We start from the raw sequence: 21,558 nt of genomic DNA, 5'->3' as shown, positions 1-21,558 counted from the left end.
GGTTTTAAGCAGAGGCTGGATGGCCATCTGTCAGGTATGCTTTGATTTTGAGTTCCTGCATGGAAGATAGGGCTTGGACAGGATGGCCTAGTGGTCTCTTCCAACTCTAGGATTCTATGAACTCCTTTAGTAAGAATAAAGCTTTTAAGGTACTCTGCCTCTTTGCATCCCTTTTCACATGCCTTGGCTTGGCTAGTTCCTCACTGGGTTTGCAAATACCAGTGGAATTCGCCAGCAACGTCCCAATGCCTTGCTAAGGGGCAATAAGTTAAATCACTGGGTGGCGGCAGCAGGATTTATTTAAATTTAGAGAAAAGGTGATCTCAAGGGGTGCTATCCACCTCTGCAAAGTGGAGGAGGACATGTAGGAAACCTTCAAAGGGTCACCTCTTGTTTAGGATTGGCTTTGGGCCTAAAACAGCCTCAGGTATATGGCAAAATTAGAACTCCCAGCCTTCCAAACCACAGGAAGATTTTCCCAAAATTAATAAAATAGGGAGCATGAGGCCATTACAATTGAACTGCTCACTTTGCCTACCCTTTGCAATGGTTCCCAAACTTTGGTCTGCCAAACATTTTGGACTTCACCTTCCATAATTCCTGACTGTTGGCCAAATTGGCTAGATCTTATGGGAGTTCAAAGTCCAAAATACCTGGAGGACCATGGTTTGGGAAATGCCACTCTAGAGGTTGGTGGCTGAAAGGTGGCAGTGGCTTCTGTGTCTTTGCAGCAGTAAATTCCACTGTGTTGCAGTCCGAACTCTAAAGGCAGTATCCAAAGCGCTAACCAAGCTGTCAAGAAGTCTTCTCATTTACTCTCTTGTTTCCTTTTTGCTCTCTCACAGACAAAGACAAACACAGAACACTTTTAAAAAGCGTTGAGCCTAGAATATATATATATGTGTGTGTGTATATTTTATTTCAATTTTGGGTCTAGGAAAACCCAGCAGCAAAAAATAGGGCAGGCGGTACAGTGTGTAAACTACAAATGCAGACAGACGGGGCTTTTTGTGGGCGATGCTCCAGCGCAGGACTACGAGAGCGCCATTGAGGCAGGAAGGTGGGAACGGCCAGAGGTTATGGCTTCACTCTTATCTGTCTCTCTATCCCCCCCTTTGTCATTGCCTGAGATCCAGGGGTCCAGCAGCTATTCCCTGTTGGAAAGAAAGGAACTATGACAATATTTGAGCTGGAATCATTCCAGGGAATCCAATGAAATACAGCTGGCCCTCCATTTTTGCAGGGGATCCATTCTGGAATACATGCACCCTGCGAAAATGGAGGGTTGTGCTTATTCAAGCCCCATAGGCTTGAATGAAATGCACTCCTGTGTGCACGGCATGGGTGCATGTGCCATTACACATAGTGGAGTTTGCCCCTCTGTGCATTAGGAGGGACCACTGTACATTCTTGGGCTGGATCCTGGATGGTGCAGAACAGTGCAATTTTTCTGCAGGTGGAAACTACACATTTCCAACCCAGACTCAGTTTAATTCTGCAGCCACTGTCCTATGACCATTCAGTGGCTGGTGGAGAATAATGGGGAGCGAAGTTGGAGAAAACATGGTGAAATTGGCCCTTAGGGGTGTACAGAGGGGTCCTTTTCTGCCAAACATATCTGTTTGGTAAGGTGCAGCCCTCCTGGTTCTAGCAATGACCCTCTGCACCTGGGCTAGTTACCCTCCTGTTTTGAATGGTCAGGCTCCCTTCCGAGCCTAAAAGAGGGCAGTGAATCCACTTTGAGAGAACTTTCCAAGGTGCTGAGCCCTATAGAATGTGAACCCTGTATCCACGAGACTGATACCCATGGTTTCACTTATCTAAGTCTGGGGGGAAATGTCTCTCCAGGCATCTGGAGATCCTCCAGTGTGCATCTATGGTCTGGAGAAAGTTGTGCTGGAGGACCCAGAGAGCGACCACCTCTCTAGGTAACTGGAGGTTCTCAAGCACGACTGTGGTTAATGGTCACTGGAAATATAGGGCTCCCCATTGTCTGTGATTTTCACTAACTGCAGTAAGTCTGAGAATATATGCCCCGCAGATACGGGGCTTGTACTGTAGAGTCAGACTGGAAAACCTAGAGAGGGACCTCCTCTTACTATGCAGCTGGAGGTCCTCCAGCATGACTCTATGGACAATGGCCACCAGAAATATAGGGTTTGCCATTTTCCATTATTTTTGCTAACTGCGATAAGTCTGGGAACACACTTCCCATGGATACAAACAAAAATTCACAAAACAGTGATACCTTTATTGGCCAACTGAAATGCACAATATATTTGTTGCAAGGTTTCGAAGCTCCATGGGCTTCTTCATCAGGCAAGATGTTACATACCAAACGGGAGAAAACAAATAATTAGAGATGTTATTCAGATGCCTGCATGTTGTTTCAGTCCTTAGTAAAGATGTTATGATGGGAAGGATCATATATTGTATATATGTGCATTTCGATTGGCCAATAAAGGTATCACTGATGGATTTTTGTTTGTATTTGTTAAATGGCCAACACAGCGACCCTGGCACGTCTCCCATGGATACAGAGGTCTTATCATACCTCAAATAACCCCAGGACTATGGAAAGCTGTTGAAAGTGATCCAAAACCCCACTGCCATGGCTGCCACAAGCTGCTGTTCCATCCATCCCAGGTCCCCATCCATCTGCACTACTTACACTTCATTGCCCTTGAACTCGCGCAGAGCTTCCCCGGCCACCAGCTCCATGAACCTGGGGTCTTCCACAGGCACGTCTCCCGGCACCGTCATGGTCAGAGGCTCCGAATCAAAGAGCTGGACAGTCACCTGGGTGTCAGTCGGTTTGGATGGATCTGCTGCATTGGCCGGTTTGGAAATCACCTTGGAGGAGGAAGAGGAAGAAGAAGCCCACCACTGTTAGCTGGGTAGGAAAGCAGCTCAGTAGGAGGAAGGAGCACATGTCTATGTCTTATGGGATTGTGTGGACATGAGCGTAGTATGTTTACTACATTGTCTCTGTTCCAGGAGAGACCCAGAGTTTCTTTCCTTTGAATCCAACCAACCTCAAGGGCACACTTGGTGAGGACATGAGGGATAGGGTCTTCTTGTTGGTGGCTCCCAGGCTGTGGAACTCCCTTCCACCAGAGGCTAGGTGGGTCCCACTTTGCTCTTACACCTTTCCCATTTTAAACAAGATACTGCCAATCAAGTGGTTGTTGCAGAAGGGTTTTTTTTTAATGAGGGTGGGTGGGTTGTGTGATATATTTGTATAGTTGGTCCATGGATTCTTTATCCACAGCTTGAAAATAGGGGCTCAGGGTCAATTCAACCTGGCATCTCCCCATTGGTTGCTAAAACGAGTCCTCAGCTTGTTGGGGCCAATTAGCTTACACTTTGCAAACTGCGCCTTAGGGAGTGCTTAAGTGCACTGATAAGCGGTATAGAAATGTACCTGCTATTGCTATTGGTGTGACTGTGCCGCTGTTCCATTAGGAACAATGGGGCTCAAATTGGCAGATGGCAAAATACAATTCACAAAACAGAAGTTTTTTGAAAATGCTGATAAACCTGGGAAAATGCTGGCACACTACTTAAGGAAAGAAAGAGCCAAAGGAATAATTCGGAAGATTAGAGACGGTGATCAAATAATAACAGAACAAGGGAAAATAAGACAGATTTTTAGATTATTCAATACTAAGCTCTATAATGAACAACCCACCAGTATAAAGGAGATGGAAGAATGCCTAAACCAATGTAAAATTCCTCAACTTTCAGAGTCACACAGGGAAAAATTAAACAAACTTATCACTAAAGAAGAGATCCTCACTGCTATAAAAAAGGCTAAGCCGAATAAATCACCCGGTCCGGATGGATAGCCTTCAGAATTTTATAGCACTTTCACCCAACAGTTAATAGATCCGCTTCAGGAGGTGATGCATGGAATACTAGATAGCAATTTGCCACCAACTTGGATATATTCGCACATCACTGTAATTCCCAAGGAAGGAAAAGACCAATTAGACCCTGCAAATTTTAGACCGATTTCATTGCTTAACACAGACTACAAAATTTTTGTTACAATACTGGCCGAGAGATTGAAAGTTATCCTTAAGGACTATATAGGTGATGACCAAAATGGCTTCTTACCAAAAAGGTATATTAAAACAAATATAAGAAACATATTGAACTTGATTGAATATTACCAAAAACACACTGAAAAGCAGCTTTTATTGATCTTTTTAGACGCCGAGAAAGCGTTTGATAAAGTCAATTGGAATTTTATGGAGATAGTATTGGAACATATGGACATGGGAGCAAATTTTTTAATTTGGCTTAATAAGATAACAAAAAGCTAATATTTTAATTAATGGTTCAAAATCAGATATATTCCAGATTAGATCAGGTGTGTGACAGGGGTGTCCTCTTTCCCCTTTACTTTTTCTAATAACATTTGAAATACTACTATCCCAAATTAGACAAGACAAAGAAATTGAAGGAGTGAGAATTAAAGGATGGGAATATAAAATTAATGCCTTCGCAGATGATCTGGCAATCTTTTTGAGGAACCCAAAAAAGAGTATGGATGCATTGCTGGATAAATTAGAGAAATATGGTAAAGTTGCAGGCTTTAAAGTAAACAAACAAAAAACACAGTTATTGATGATGAATATTTCAGATGAAGATATGCCGGAAATTCAAGCCAAAACTGAGTTCCAAGTAAGGAAGAAAATCAAGTATCTAGGAATTGATATAACATCAAGAAACACTGAACTATTTGGTAATAATTACGAGAAAGTGTGGAAAGAAATTAAAAAGGAGTTGAATAGATGGAAGAGACTAAAGATTTCGTGGATGGGTAAAATTTCCGTAATTAAAATGTCAATCCTCCCCAAAATTGTGTATTTGTTGCAAAACCTACCAATTATTACAAATGAAATTCCCTTTAAGAAATGGAATAAGGATCTATCGGATTTTATATGGAATGGTAAAAAGCCAAGAATCAAAATGAAATTGCTATATGATGCGGTGGAAAGAGGAGGCATGTCTCTACCCAACTTAAAATTATACTATCAAGCCTCAGTGACAACATGGATCTTGGATTGGATAAGGTTGGAGAAACTTAAACCTTTGAATCTGGAACATGCAGATATGATATATGGAATACACGGGTATCTGGTATATGAAAAAATTAAAGTCAATCAAGAATTCTCGAATCATATCATTAGGAAATCTCTAATAAATGTATGGAAGAAAATAAAACAACTCTGGGTTCCTAAAATACCGTTATGGACCTCCATTAATGAGGCGCTATTCAGAAGTGAGAAAATGTCCTGTCTTAAATGGCCAACCTATGAAGATATTACGATAGTGGAAAATGATCAAAGAAGAGTGAAAACAGAAGAAGAATTGGTTGCAGAGGAGGATAAATGTAATTGGTTCTTATACAGACGTCTAAGAGAAAGGTTTCTGATCGATCAAAAGATGGAGGGCATAGGATCGGGTGATAATGAATTTGAAAAAATAATTAAAGAAGAAGGTAAACAAGAAATATCTCGAATCTACAAATTACTCTTAAAACTCGACTTGGAACAAGAAACAGTTAAAAAATGCATGATCGATTGGGCCAGGGACACAGGACAAGTTATATCAATGGAGCAATGGGAAAGGAACTGGAAGAAAAGAATGAAAATGACACCAAATTTGAGTCTTCGTGAAAACTTAATTAAAATGCAATATAGATGGCACCTTACCCCTCATGTATGATCAAAGATTAATACAAATAATAATAATAAATGTTGGAAGTGCGGAAAGGAGGAGGGAACGTACTACCATTATTGGTGGCTATTATGTGAAAAAGCACCAAGTTATTGGTCAGATATACACAGAGAAATGATAGAGATACTAAAGATTACATTTAGAAAAGACCCCAAACTCTATTTACTGTCCATGATAGATCAAATGGAAGACCTCGGCAAATTTGAAGAAATGATCTTTTACATGACATCAGCAGCGAGAACTTGGAAGGATACAAAAATTCCATCTGTAGAGCAATGGTTAATGAAGTTCTACGATTACATGGAACTAGACTGTTTAACTCTATTGTTAAAGGGAAAAACAAAGAAGGATCTATTGAAGATATGGCAATTCTTTATAAATTATTTAAAACTTAAACAGGGGAAATATTCAACAATTCTGTTTGATGAATGAACGGAAACTGACTCGAGGATATGAGGAAAGGCAAGTGTTATTGATCTTGTCACAAGGGAGTAAAAATTGTATTGAAATAGATTAATGAAGATAATTAAGACATTTTAGTAGGATTTTTTCACTGTGAGATAGAAAATAAGTGTGGAAGAGGGCAGAAGAATCTTAATATTAAAATATAAAGATAACAGGGAATTTAAGGAAGGGGAACAAAAATAAGGTCAAATAAAAATACTGTATATAAAAATGTGTTAATGAAAGGTATAACAATTGCAGGAAATATGAAGATGTGTATAAATATGTTTTCATTTTTATTTTTGGATGGAAAATCAATAAGGAATATGTTTAAAAAGAAACTGGCAGATGGCAAGGTGGTCCAGGCAGACTGTAATTTGATAGTTTCCTGCCCTCTGGTTTCTAATCTAAAAAAGACATGGCACAAAAGGAGAAGGAAATGGCAATGGGGAAGGGGTCACCTCCAGCAGATACTGCTGGTTCTTCTCTCCCTCTGGGTCCAAGTCAGTGGCAGTTAAGATGGAAGGAGGCCTTTCATCTGCCTTTGAGGCTAGGCATGGTGCAACTGTGCATGTCTGTTCCCACACTGATTCTATCCAGATACAGGGACACAAACCAATGGATTCAAATTACAAGGAACAAGAACACTGGGAAGAACCTCTTGACTGTAAGAGCTGTTCCAATAGTGGAACGGATGGCTTGGGAATGGTGGTGATAAGACTTTCCTGCCTTAGAGATCTTTAAAGACCTTTGGAGGTCTTTAAGCAGAAGGTGGATGGCCATCTGTCGGGGATGCTTTGCTTGTGAGTTCTTGCATGGCAGAATGGGGTTGGACTGGATGGCCCTTTCGGTCTCTTGCAACTCTGTGATTCTATTATTCTAAACATAAATTGTATGGCATCTCTCGGGATGCATTCCGGCATGGCAGAGGGTTAGACTGGATGGCATTTGTGGTCCTTCCAACTATGATTCTATCATGCCGGACAGGAGGACTCAACCTACTACCTTCTCCATGCAAACTGGGCACCATAGAATCATAGTTGGAAGAGACCGCAAAAGCCATCCACTCCATCCCTCTTCTGCCATGCAGGAACTCTCAATCAAAGCATCCCCAACAGATGGCCATCCACGGCCTCCACGGCCTCCACGGAAGCAGACTTTGTGGGGGGGTGTTCCATTGTCAAACAGCCCTTACTGTCAGGATATTTCTCCTAATGTTCAGATGGAATCTCTTTTCCTATAGCTTACATCCATTGTTCTGGATCCTGTTCTCTGCAGCATCAGAAAATAAGACTGCTCCACCCTCAATATGACATCCCTTCAAATATTTAAACAGGGCTATCATATCCCCTCTTAACCTTCTCTTCTCCAGGCTAAACATCCCCAGCTCCCTAAGTTGTTTCTCATAGGGCTTCATGGTTTCAAGACCTTTCACAGTTTAGTTGCCCTCTTTTGGACATGCTCCAGTTTCTCAATGTCCTTTTTGAACTGTGATGCCCAGAACTGGACACAGTATTATTCCATGTGAGGCCTGACCAAAGCAGAATAGAGTAGCACTATTACTTCCCTTGATCTAGACACTATGCTTCTACTGATGCAGCCTAAAATCATATTGAACATGGTCAACCTGGAAGACAAACGGTGGAGGACTGGTAGAGCAGCCGTTGGTACCTGGGCAGGGACCTTACCGTGATGACCTTCAGGGGCTTGTCTTGGTTGCGAGTGGCATTAGCCAGGCGGGAGACCCAACCAAACTGTTGGTTGAGCTGGTCCAAGAGGGCCGTGGTGTTGAGCATCTCCTCCTGGAACGACTTGAGGATTTCGTCGTACTTCCGGGTGAAGCGTTCGGCCAGTCGGACGGCGTCCTCAAAGCGCTCGCGTAGCTGGCTCTGCTCCGGGTCCGTCTGGTTGCAATCTGCAGGAGAAGAGATTTGGAAGGAAGGGGGATGGAGCCGGAGAATCAGAGAGAAAAACATTACTCAGAACAATTCACAGCAATCCAGGAGTCACCATCACATCATCTGTGGCAGGAGTGGGCACCTGTGGAAGGCCAAGGGGCTACAGTTAGGAGACCTTGGGAGACACTCCCACTCTGTTGCCCCCAAACATCCTATAGGGCACAAGGGGGGCATTCTCACCATGATTTGGGGCCTTCTGGAAATGTCCTTTTTAAACAGCAAGTGAACAGAAGTCACTTGCTGTTTCATAAAGGTCTCTCTTGGACATAGACTGGACCAAAGGACCAGCTTTTATACATTATGTCTCCATCCTGCCTTACCACCACAAACTTGAAGTCAAAATGTCCTTCCTGCCTGCTTTTACCTTTGTAATGACAACCTTGTAAGGTAGATTAGGCTGAGAAATAATTCGCAGCCCTAAGGTCACCCAATGAGCTTCATGACTTACTCAGTTTTGGGACATCCTAAAAAGCTACGACAACACACACAATCGCCTTGGCAGGTTATTTTGGACTTTTCAACCATGCCATTTACCAAATTTTTGCCCTGAGGAAATTTTACTGACATTTTTGGACTTTTAACCTAAATCTTACGTGAAAACATTGGTCTTCTTACCAAAATGCTTTTACCTTGCTTGGACTGCAACTCCCAGAAATCCAAGCAAGGAGTTCTGGTCCAAAAAAGTGACTCCTCCAAGACGGCTGAGCCACATGCATCCTGCACACTTTCATGGCAATGGCTCCAGACTCACCGACATCCAAGATGGCCTTGCATTTTTCACAGCGCTCCTTCATCTTCAAGCAGCCCGCAGAGTTGCGCCGGATCTCGCGGCACACCATGCGGCCGTTGTTGGGGCTGGGGGTACCTGTCCAAGGAGAAGAAAGGCGAGGAGAGGTCTTTTCTGGTCTTCAGTGTTGATTCATATCATATGTCTATAGTACGCTTTATTCTATCCATACAGCTGTTAGGAATACAGTGGTTCCTTTACATTTGCTGGTGTTAGGAGTAAAAGACCCCCATGAATGTGGAAAAACCAGAGATAAAAAACACTTCTTTTTACGTAAGGGAACACCTCTCTAGAAATCTCCAGGTCCTCCAGTGCAACTCTATGGTCAATATCTGCCAGAAGTCAATCACAGAATCCTGCTGGAGGAGCTACAGATGCCTAGAAAAGTCTTTTCTCTGGAACTAGGTTCTCCAGCATAACTCTATGGTCAATTTCTGGCAGAGTTGTGCTGGAGGACCTACAGAACATATTGAGTTGAAGACCATCCGGTTCCCAGGCATTGCGTGACTATTATTTGTTATTTGACTTTTTTTGTTGCTTGCCTTATTTTATTGAACCCCTTCCTGTATTGTTATGTATTATTTATATGTATTATGCTATTATTTCTTAGAATGTACGGCATGGGCAGGTTTACTTTTATGTATTTTATTGTTTGTATGTACAGTGCTGTGTAAATCTACGGTGCTATATAAATCAAGCATAATAATAATAATAATAACCGCAAATAATCAATGCTGCAAATCAGAATCATAGAGTTGGAAGAGACCCCAAGGTCCATCCAGTCCAACCCCATTCTTCTGCCATGCAGGAACTCTCAATCAAAGCATCCCCATTGACAGATGGCCATCCAGCCTCTGTTTAGAGATCTCCCAACAAGGAGACTCCACCAGTCTCCAAGGGAGTGTCTTCCGCTGTCCAACAATTCTCACTGTCAGGAGGGTCTTCCTAATGTTGAGCTGGAATCTCCTTTCCTGTAGCTTGCATCCATTGTTCCATGTTCTAATCTCTGGAGCAGCAGGGCTGGGAGAGATGGGACATGGAGCAACGGATGCAAATGCCAGGACAAGAGATTCTACTTCAACATTATAGGAAGGTCCTTCCTGACAGTAAGAGCTGTTGGAAAGTGGAACACACTACTTCCTCAGAGTCTGGTAGACGCTTTGATTGTGAGTTCCTGCATGGCAGAAGGGGGTTGACAGGATGGCCCTTGTAGTCTCTGCCAACTCTAGGATTCACCTGGCCAGGTTCTTGCTCACCTGTGGGGAGCCTGCCCAGGAAAGGTCCCATGGTGCCACCGTCCATCCACTGCCCATCCTGCTCCATGACCCTCTGGGCTCCCTCGAAGAGGCGCTGCGTCATCTCATAGACGGGCTGGAAGAGCTGCTGGAAGTCGTGGTGAGGCCGGAAATGGCCCGGGTAGAAGGGGAAGGTGGGCATGCTGCGGGCCAGGCGTGCTCCGGGGTAGGGGATGCGGATGCTGCGGACGGGGGCCCAGGAGTCCCAGAACCCCCCAAAAGGGGCGCTGAAGAAGGGCGAGAGCTGGCGGTAGGCCTGGGCGCTCTCCTGGAAGAGGTCGTCCACTCCACCCTCCACCAGGCTGTAGCGCTCCTCCAGGTCGTCCAGGCGCCGGCCCTGCTCTTCGCCCGCGTCCATCAGGGAGTCAACCCGCTCTCCGTTGACCCAGATGGAGAAGGGCGAGGAGTGGTTGAGGAAGTCCTCTAGCTGAAGGAAACAAAAAATAAAGATCAGAATAAAATAAATCAAGAATAAAACAGGGTTTCTAGCCCTGGCTCTGAGTGTCCAGATTTTCTGGGGTGGAAGACAAGGGTGCACATTCTCCAGTTTTGAAAGGGTTGGCTCCAGCTAAAAAGAAAAGACTTTCAATTCAGCCAACAGAGCAGCAGCTTGCTATGATGTTCAAGGATTTGTTGCTGGAATATGCACAATTCCCCAGCAAGGTAATTTAGTTAATGACCTTCCTCCTTTTCTCCCAGTAATTATGGTGCCAGGGCTCACCCTCTGCTCTCCTCTGCATCCACCCATTCGCTAGAAGCATGTAGGCTAAATTAAATTGTGGATGGGGGGTTGGGGGGCAACATGATGTAGTGGATTGCGTCCTGGACACTAGAAACCTCAGCTATGAAACCCAGTAGTTAACCTTGGGTAAGTCACACTCTCTCAGCCTCAGAGGATAGCAATGGCAAAAAAACCCCAAACAAATCTTCCCAAGAAAACCCCGTGATCGGTTTGTCGACCCCAGGACCCCACAGCACTGGGCCATGGCAGTTAAAGTGGTAGTGGTAGTTAAGCTGCATTATTTCTGCAGTGCAGATGCAGCCAGAGAGAGAGGAATGCACCCACCCATCCAAGCCCAGCTTTCCAGAAGGGCAAATGCCACCCAGACTGATTTACTGCTGGAAGAATTTTGCATTCCATTTTCCTCTCCTTAGATAGATAGCGATTTCCTGCATGTAAACTCTCTTTCTCTTATTCAAACTAACCATATGTCTTAGGTCGCTCCCCCTTTGGGACTAACAGACACTCTCTCAAGATTTTCACCTGACCTGCTGTTGGTCCTCCATCTTCCTCCTCTTTCAACCTTCTTTGGAAAGATGGTCAGATAAATATTTCTTCTCAACCTGAACTATTCACAAATGCATCTGAGGAAGCAGACTGAAGTTTATGAAAGCTCACGCTGCTAATTTCTTTCCCTCGGTTAGTCTCAAAGGTGTTGCAAGATCTCTCTACATATTTGCTAGCTAGATTAGGATTTAGCCTATTTTTTAAAATGTAAATATAGATTAAAGCCATTAGTAAACTTTTGTTTGGAACTACAGTGCACCCTTTTTTTACACGGGGGATCCGTTCCGGACACCCCCCTGTGTAAAAAAAATGTGTATGCTCGAGCCCCATTGAAAATAATGGGGCTTGTGCATAGCGCAGTGGTTATTCTTAATGGGATGCACCACCCCTTGCGCACTGTGCGCTCCCGCAGGCTGCCTCACAGCTTTCAGCATATGCTGAAAGCAGTGTATGGTGCATCCGCATATGACACAGGCGCCCTGTACAAGTTACTTTCGTTATTTTTGGAGCCAGTCTCAGTTCTTAGAGGAGCACAGTTAGACAAAGGCTTGTTTCTGATATTCTGCTGATTTAACGCTAGACCCTGACAATTTGGCTTTGCTATTTTTACTATTTATTTATTTTTCTTTCCTATCCAAAGGCTGAAGCCTTAGGAAACCTGAATAACTATACATTTACCCACCCACCCTCCCACTTACCTGCTTGCCCACCAGTCCAGCGCCACTGTGGCAGGTCCGGGTGTAGAAGCGCATGCAAGTTTGCTTCAGGCAGGGCTTGCATTCCTCCCAAAGGGCCAGCATGGTCTCATTGCAAACCTCCTTCTCACTCAGCTGCTTTTCTGCATCCTTTGCCTGCAGCAATGCCTCCTATGGTGGAACAAAGAGGAAATACAATCCATCAGTCCTTTCCCTAAAATCCAGGTGTGGGTAGTTGGTTTTCATGCAGGTGGATAGCTATGGAGGATCTAACAATAGTAGGAGTTGTACATAGAGCCCTGAAGGGGCGGCCTCCGGATTGCAGCAACAACCCCCCACCCCCAGCCGCAGCCCTGATTTGGCCTTTCTAGGGCATGAAAAGGAGCCTCAAAAAGTGGCTCCTTTTCGCAGCCTGGAAAGGGTGCGATACCCTCGGCGGTGAAGCTATGCGGTGCTCCTTTGGTGCTGCGTCATATGGACAGAGTGTCAGAGGAGCACAGTGATACTGCATGCTGTGTGGAGCAGCGCACAGCATCATGGCACCCTGGGGGTGGAGTCGGGGCGTGCGTAAGGACTCTGCCCCATGCCGGCCCAAAGTGCCAGTCTGTATAGGGCCATAATTACACTCCATTCAATGTGCTTCTTAGACATGCTCAGAATGGAAGACTCTACAAATGACTAGAGAAGGTGGAAATGTAGGATGTCTGCCTTTAGACTCATAGAAGCATTGAGTTGATATGTCCTGCAAAAGGAGGTGTCTGGTCACCCTGCATGGAACCAAAACACACCACAGGAGAGTTGCATAGGAAACACTGAAAAGATATGTGAAGTTGAAGGCTTTCACGACTGGCATCCATAGTTTTTTGTGGGTTTTTTGGGCTCTGTGGCCATGTTCTAGAAGAGTTTGTTCCTGATATTTTGCCAGCGAAATCTTCAGAGAATGCTGGCATGGAAGAGAGTGGTGTGTGGGTGTGTGTGTGTGTGTGTGTGTGTAATGTGTGACTCTAGTTTGGGAGGAGTGGTTTCCATGTTAATCTGTGTATTGTTCTGTTGCTGAATGGCAAGGTCTCAGGGTGGGAGGATATGCAAACAAGGATTGCAGAATTAGTCAGGTCGGAATGCACAGGGGAATCCACAAACACCTGGACAACTTCAACAGGAAAGAAGGAAGTTAGCAAAGTTTGGCTACCAGTTCTGAAAAACACCACATTTAAGATGCAGCAAAATGGAAATGAAAATCATTCAGGATGAAGGAGGTTTCCCAGCAAACAATGGATCTCTGATTAAGCAGACACAAATCTTCCTTGCATATCCTCCCACACAGAGACCTCGCCATTCAACAACAGAACAATACACAGATTAACACAGAGATTACTCCTCCCAACCCAGGGTCACACAGTGTGTGTGTGTGTGTGTGCACACGCACACACACACACACACACACCACTCTCTTCCATTCCAGCATTCTCTGTTGATGCCATTCACAGATGTTAGTGAAACGTCAGGAACAAACTCTTCTAGAACATGGCCATAGAGCCCCCAAACCCCACAACTTCCTGACAGTAAGAGCTATTTCACAGATTAGAAGACACTCCTTCAGAGAGTGGTGGAATCTCCTTTTTGGAGGTCTTTAAACAGGGGCTGGATGGCCATCTGTCAATGGGGATGCTTTGATTGAAAGTTCCTGCATGGCAGAATGGGGTTGGACTGGATGGCCATTCTTGGGGTCTCTTCCAACTCTATGATTCTATGACCTACAAATGCTTAGCCGTGTTATCATTAGGAATCTCTAGGTTCTCCAGTGTGATTCTATGGTCAATATCTAAAAAGGAGGACCTACAAATGCCTAGAGAAGTGTTCTCTCTAGGAATCTCTACATCCTCCAGTGTGACTCTATGGTCAATGTCTACCAGAGGTTGAGCATCGCTGTGCGCTGCAGCACCTACACATTCCTAGAGAAGTTCTTTCTCAGAATCTTTAGGTCCTCCAGCAGAACTCTATGGTCAACCTCTGACAGAAGGTTACCATAGAATCACACTCGAGGACCTACCAATGCCTAGAGAAGCGTCATCTCTAGGAATTTCTAGGTTTTCTGGCATGACTCTATGGTCAACTTCCACCAGACATTGACCATAGAGTCATGCTGGAAGGCCTAGAAATTCTTAAAGAGAACATATTAATCAAATCTGTGAATAATCAAAGTTGCAAATCTGGAGGGCCATCTGCATTTGTTTTCTCCCTGGCTTCAAACAATTCCCAGAAATTTTGCATGTCTCGGCCCAGAGTCCAGGAATCCTCTTGACCAAGAAGCCTCCAACAGACCTCCTTCTGCCTCTTGGTGTCTTCCAGGCTATTCAGGATCGCCCGGTGGTCATTGCTGGTCTGGTCCATCAGCACCTTCATGTGACGGACGCCACTGATGGCGTTCTCCAGCGCCGAGTCGACATACTGGCTTCCTGTGTCTGAGAGCTCTGGAAGAGAAGGACAGCCACGTTTAAGTTTAGGAGGTTTATGTTGAACCTGTGGTCAGTTCCATTTCGAAGGGTCATCTCTCGTGGCACAAAAATATTCCATAACCTCCCAACACAGACCTGGGACACGTGTGGCCAAGCAACGCCAGAGAATGGTCAAGTCCAGCAGGATATTATGTTTCTTTACTGGGTACATTGGAGTGGTGGGCAGGAAAAAATGGTATTATTGCAGCAGAACATAAGGCTTCAGCAGTTAAAACTCTGAAACCCTTTATCTAACTAATGCAGTCGGCCCTCCTTATACATGGATTTTTTATACACTGATTCAAGCATCCATGGTTTGAAAATGTTCAAAAAAAGGATAAATTTCAAATATCAAACCTTCATTTTCCATTTTTTATAAGGGACACCCAGTAAACTTTGAGAGAGTTTATTTTTAATAATAACCCTAATAATAATCACATTTGCCTCCCTCCAAGGATCTAAAGGCAGCATACACAGATCCTGCATCATTTCATTCTCACAACAGTCTTATAAGGTAGGCAAGGTAAGAGAGAAGGGAGAAGAAATTGCCTGATGGTTGCTCAATGAACAGGGTTTCTTTTTAATCTGCCTGCCTTTTCCACTCCAAGGCTGATGTTCCATCCACTACGCAGCACAGTCTCTTTTACTGTTTTCACTGCAGCCCTTGGGAAAAGTTCCCTTTCTGGACTGCAGCTCCCAGCATCCCCTAACCCAGAGGCCTTGCATCACCCAATCTAGAGCCCAGAAGATAATCCAGTCCCAGTCTGGGAGTGCATCTACACTGTAGAAACAGTGCAGTTTGACTCCACTTTAAGTGCCATCTAACAGAACGCTGCAATTTGGCCCTGTTTAGGTCCCCAGTCTGGGAGTGCAATTCTGCATCTATGCTGCAGAATTTAACTGCCATGGTTCAGCGCAATGGAATTCTGGGATTTGTAGTTTTGTGAGATATTTAAGCTTTCTCTGTCAGAGTGCTCTACTGCCACAATGAACGGCAAATCCCAGGATACCATAGGATAGAGCCATGCAGCTAAAGCAGTGTCAAAGTGCATTAATTCTGCAGTGTGGCATCAGCAAAAGAAAGGCTAGAACTCAAATAAACAAATAATCCATTTCCAAGATCATTCGGCTTGGGCTAGCTCTTTCTTTCTTTCCTTTTCTTCCTTTCCTTCCTTCCCCGATTGCTTTAGCTAGGATTTTCCAGCATCACAAATATTTCTGGCTGATCTCCATCCCGGCTTTTTGAAGCAGCCGCTTCGCTGTCCTGCAGCCTGACCGCAACTGTCTTGCGTAATTTGGCAACGGGAGGAAAACATTGTGACCTGGCCAGGCAGAATTAATGTCCTTTCCCGGCTGCAAAAAGACTGGCCAGCAGCCATTCCTCTTCTGGGAAGAATGACTTTACGGTGCAGGTGGCTAGCTTGGGCGAAGTTGGCACTGGCAAAGTCAGAGAGACTTTCTGCTCGCAAACGTAGGTGGTTTTGTGGCTGTCATGGCAGACTCTCCATTCTGGACACACACCGGATGAGACGGAGTGAGCTGCTATTCCTGCACAATGGCTCATTCCACCGCAGGCCACAAGTAACGCTGTGGAAAACAACCTCCCAGTTGCAACTTTGGAAGTTTTCTAACAACCTTTTGCAGCTTTTCCCCCTCTGCAGGAAAAAAAAAATGTACTTTCTGGCCACATCAACAGGACCTCCAAAATCTGGGAGGTACGCACTCAGAAAACCCAAACAATCCAAGATTGCACAAAGGAAAACCCAGGCTGCTGTGACACTGCAGAAATGAAGCAGTTTGACACCACATTAACCACTGTGAGACAATGCTGTGGAATTCTGGGATTTCATTGAATCATAGAATCTGAGAGTTGGGTGGGATCCCCAAGGGCCATCTAGTCCAACCCCATTCTGCCATGCAGGAATACGTAGAGTCCTAGAGTTGGAAGAGACCCCAAGGGCCAACCACTCCAAGCCCCTTCTGCCATGCAGGAACACCAGTCAAAGCATCCCTGACGGATGTCCATCCAGACTTTATTTAAAAACCTCCAAAGGAGACTCCGCCGGTTTACACACCACCAAAAAGTACGTGCTTGGCACGTACTAGGGTTAGGAAGGGGCGTCCTTTCTGAACGCCCCCAATCCTAGTACATGCCAAGCACGTACAAAATGGCAGCCCCCTATATACATGGGTGCTGCCATTTTGATGTTGTGGACACTTAGTGTCCACACGTCACGCCGCAGAAATGACGCCACAAGTGCACCATTGGCACCTTGCGGTGTCATTTCCGTGCTGCAAAAAGAACCCGCTTTTTGCGGGTCCTTTTTGCTGCACTGGGGAACCACACGGTTTGTCCACTGCGGTTCCCTGGCACAGCAATCATGGGCGCCGGCAGAGCGTCCTTTTTGGGCGCTCTATAAAGCGCTATAGTCACTATTTGTGGTTTTGTGAGATGTTCAGCCTTCTCTGTGAGAGTGCTCTGGTGCCCCACCAAAATCCCAGAATTCCATAGCACTGGGTCATGGCAGTTAAAGCGGTGTCAAACTGCTTTTGTTTCTCCAGTGTGGCCACAGCCTGAGACCTGCAAGGCCTAGCAACATCAGAATGTGGTCAAGACGGCAAAAGCTGTTCATGTGGAAGTCCAGAGAAGCCAGGAGAGGTTGCAACAATATGCTTCTGCCTGAGTCTACTGGGAAGCATAAGCTTCTGCCTTCTTCACTCCTCTCCTCCTCCTCCTAATTTGATGGATGCAAACTACTTTTGTGCTTTGGACTCAGCAGCAGCAGCAATTGAAGCCCTACTACGAATAAAGGTAAAATCTTTTTTCCCTTTTACATTGGGACTGCATTGGCATGTTTTACCTTAACAACACCTAAAAGTTTAGCTGATGCAAAAGCATGGAGGCTTCCAGTGCCCTTCTCCTAAAAAATTGGCTTGTGGCCTCAAAAGGATTCCAAACAAACTGGATCTCAAAGGCAGTCGGGATTTAACGTTTATTTCCTGGACTGAATCTCCCAGTATCCACAGGGCCAGAAGGAGGAGGATGGGCCCATCTTCTTGAATACCCTTCCATAACATCTGAACTGAAGACAACCACAACATCTGGACCAAATAATGCAGGGCTATGACTAACACTTTCTCTCTGTCTTTCTTTCTTTCCTGCATCAATTTAACACCTTGCCGGATGAAGCAGACAGGCTGGTGTAGTGGTTTGAGTGTTGGCCTACGGCTTTGGAGTCCAGGGTTCAAATCCCAGATCAGCCCTATAAACTCCCTGGGTGACCTTGGACAATTCCCACTCTCTCAGCCTCAGAGGATGGGTATGGAAAACCCCTCTGAAGACACTTGCCAAGAAAACCACTTGAGTGGCTGGCCATAGGTTTTATTTATTTATTATTTCATTTATTTCATGTACTATTTGCCGCCCGAAGGGACCCAGGTTTAAAGTTCTAAGTGACCTGAAGGCACACGACGACGACAACAACTGATGAAGAAGCCAGTGGAGCTTTGAAAGCTTGCAACATGCATAATGTGCATAAACTTTTGTGGGGTTTTCAGGCCATGTGGCCATGTTCTAGAAGAATTTATTCCTGACTTTTCACCAGCATCTGTGGCTGGCATCTTCAGATAATGCCTTGCTCTGAAGATGCCAAAGCCACAGATGCTGACGAAACGTCAGGGAGAAACTCCACAGAGCCCCAAAAACCCACAAAAATCTATGGATGCCGGCCATGAGAGCCTTCGACTTCACATTGTATAATGTGCATTTTGCATCTAGGGGTAGCAGTATAGGCCACATAGCAAATCCAATAACAACCAAACAATGATACCTTTATTGGGCCAACCAAAATGCACAATTCCATGTTGCAAGCTTTCCAAGTCACACTGGTTTCTTCTTCATCAGGAAAAAAGGAGAAAGAAATGCAAGATAGTCCTAGGCCTGCATTCTCTTTTCTGCTGCTCCAGAGAATACGACTCAATTGAGCAATGGATACAAGCTCCAGGAAAAGAGATTCCAGCTCAACATTAGGAGGAACTTCCTGAGAGTAAGGGCTGTTTGACAGTGGAACACACTCCTTCCTCGGAGTGTAGTGGAGTCTCCTTTCTTGGAGGTCTTCAAACGGAGGCTGGATGGTCATCTGTCGGGGATGCTTTGATTTACATTTCCTGCATGGAAGAATGGGGTTCGACTCGATGGTCCTTGGGGTCTCTTCCAACTCTACGATTCTATGATTCTATGGTCTTAGTTCAGATGATAGAAGGGCTATTTGCAAGCTGGCCCTTCCTCCTTTGGCCATGCTTCACTGGGAGATTTTCAATTTCAAGGGAATTTAATGTCCATTTGCAATTCAAAGAAGATGTTTCCTTGGAACCCAGAATGTCTCCTTCCCTTGTGAAGCCACAGGCTCCTATGTAGGGAGAGAACACTGAATTTTTAAAGAAGTCTTTGTGTTTTGCATCAGGAAAACTTTAGGTAGCTAGAGGCAAAGCGAGCCAGTCAGTGCCAATATTAGAGAAAATTGATTTACCTTTTTGGAGATGGAAGCCTCAGATGGCAAGGTCCCAGTGCATTGGCTCTGTCCTTAAGAGTCCCCTGTGATGGCTAAAGTGTGGCATCTTGAAATCCAAAAAACACCTAGGAGTAGCTGTGTTGCCCATACAGCAAATCCAATAACACCCAAACAATGATACCTTTATTGGGCCAACCAAAATGGAAAATGTGCATTTTGATTGATCCAATAAAGGTATCACTTCTGTGGATTCTGCATGATGCTGTAATGAAGGAAGCTGAGTAAGAGGAGGAAAGGAGGAGGAGGAGAGAGAAACTGGGACATTTCAAAAGCAGCTGAGAGAGTGGGATGGCAGAGGATTAACTGGGATTGTCTCTGCCCAACTGGGACGGCTGGAGGGCATGAAACGCCTAGCCTCCCTCTCCATCCATCCATCCATCCATCCATCCATCCATCCATCCATCCAGGCTTCTCCACTTACCTTGCAGCTTATTGGGAGGAAGGAGGCAGAAGCCTCTCTCCAAGAAAACTAGGAGTCCCAGCAATGGGAGAAGTAGGCTGGGAGCCATCTTCTCAGCCAAAGAAGTCCCAGGTTCCTGCAGAAACACAAAGGCAGAAGGGTCACTTCACAGTCTGCAAAAGCCAGGAGGGTCAGCTTTTATCACAGGGTCACAAAAAATAAGCCCCTTGGAATCTGGTTTTTGGGGGAAACACAGGCCATAAATAGATTATTGATGATGATGATGATGATGATATAATTTATTTATATTCTGCCTTTTCCCTAGGGAATCAAGGCGGATTGCATCATAGTAATAACAAAATACAATAAAACATGTTAGAATTAAGATTACAATTAAAACAAATAACCCTATATCCCAAGATGATGATGATGATGATCATCTTCTTCAAATAACTGGTGGGGAAAAATGCCTGGAAATGTGACCAAAATTGGTGATGTAAGAATCCAATAGAACTTGAGAATGTAATAATGCCAGATCTAACGTATGATTGAGAAAGGTCCAGAACACACTGCAGAAATAATCCAGTTTGAGACCGCTTTAACTGTCTTGGCTCAGTGCTATGGAATTCTGGGAACTGTAGTTCTGTAAGACTTTAAGCCTTCTCTCTCAGAGAGCTCTGGTGCCACAACAAACTGCGATTCCCAGGATTCCTTAGCACAGAGCCAGGGCAGTTAAAACAGTCTCGAACGGGATTATTTCTGCAGTGTGTTTTGGACCTAAAAGCAAGCTTGGCTTATAGAGGCAGCAATCCTGAGCGACAGCAGAATCGAAGACGAAGAGAGGGAAAAGGTTATAACATTATATTAAGCCTATGGTGCTATACAAATAAACGTAATAATAATAATAATAATAAATATTCTGACCTACAGAGTGAGATCATTCAATTTAATTGCCTTGGCTCCATGCTATGGAATCCTGGGATTTGTAGTTTGTCATAGCACCGGAGCTCTCTGACAGAGAAGGCCAAATAGCTCATAAAAGTACAAATCCCAGAATGCCATAGGATGGAGCCATGGCAGTCAAAGTGGTTCAAAACTGCATTAATTTTGCAGTGAAACAGTGGTGGTTCCAGTAGCGATCCACTAGAGATTGATCTAGTGGTGATCTAGTGATCACTGACAGTGATCCCAAAGGGAATGACGAAACACCGAACAAAATTGTGAGAGCAAGGACCACATTGGCCCAGTTTCAAAAGTAATGCTACTAATGCTGCTTCCAAACATTCAATGTTGCCAGACCTCAATGATTCCCAGATTTTTGAACAAACTCTGGATTATGCCTGGCCCTAAACCCTGAACAAGGATTCCTGGTCCACCGAGAAACGGAGAAGGTGAAAATGAATAAATAAACAAATGATAAAAATAATAACGTTCATAAAACTTTAGAGTTGGAAAAGATGCTCATGCTGTTTACTGCCCTTTGCCTATTCCTTGCAAATGGGCAAAACCAAAGAGAGTCTTTATATTCTAAGAATTGTGGGCTTTGAAACAATTCCTACGTACCATAAATAAATAAGTAAAGTCACTTTTTAAACTTGTGTCTGAACTAGGTATTCCTTGTAATTGTGGACCTTGAAACTCCGTGTGTCACAAACGGTAAAACATTGTTAAAGAAGTAAATTCAACTTGTAACTACTGTCTGGACGAACTGTTCCTTATACAGTAGTTGTGGACCTCCATTTGCAACAAAAAGCGAACACTAACTTATAACTATGCTTTGAATGAATTGTACTTCCAATATAGGAGTGTGACTTGCCCAGAGGGTTTTTATGCTCTGACAGGGGTTTGACTCAGAGCCCCAGAGCCATAATAGTCTA

The 21,558-nt window shown here is 44.5% G+C and overlaps 1 protein-coding gene across 1 annotated transcript in view; it reads right to left on the bottom strand.

Moving 5' to 3' along the window:
- Nucleotides 1-2,667: 2,667 nt before the first annotated feature.
- Nucleotides 2,668-21,558, bottom strand: part of CLU (clusterin) — a 39,460-nt gene continuing 20,569 nt past the window's right edge. The window contains exons 2-8 of the mRNA XM_042444921.1: nt 19,703-19,817; nt 14,538-14,686; nt 12,219-12,386; nt 10,194-10,659; nt 8,902-9,015; nt 7,881-8,107; nt 2,668-2,853 (exon numbers count right to left, since the gene is read on the bottom strand). Coding sequence (XP_042300855.1) covers nt 2,668-2,853; nt 7,881-8,107; nt 8,902-9,015; nt 10,194-10,659; nt 12,219-12,386; nt 14,538-14,686; nt 19,703-19,790 — 1,398 coding nt within the window. The 5' untranslated portion in view covers nt 19,791-19,817. The remainder of the gene's footprint in view (nt 2,854-7,880; nt 8,108-8,901; nt 9,016-10,193; nt 10,660-12,218; nt 12,387-14,537; nt 14,687-19,702; nt 19,818-21,558) is intronic.

Source organism: Sceloporus undulatus, chromosome 1 (genome assembly GCF_019175285.1).
Source record: "Sceloporus undulatus isolate JIND9_A2432 ecotype Alabama chromosome 1, SceUnd_v1.1, whole genome shotgun sequence".
NCBI classification, from domain to species: domain Eukaryota; kingdom Metazoa; phylum Chordata; class Lepidosauria; order Squamata; family Phrynosomatidae; genus Sceloporus; species Sceloporus undulatus.
The sequence above is the reverse complement of the archived record's forward strand: the minus strand, read 5'-3'. Positions and strand labels throughout refer to the sequence as shown.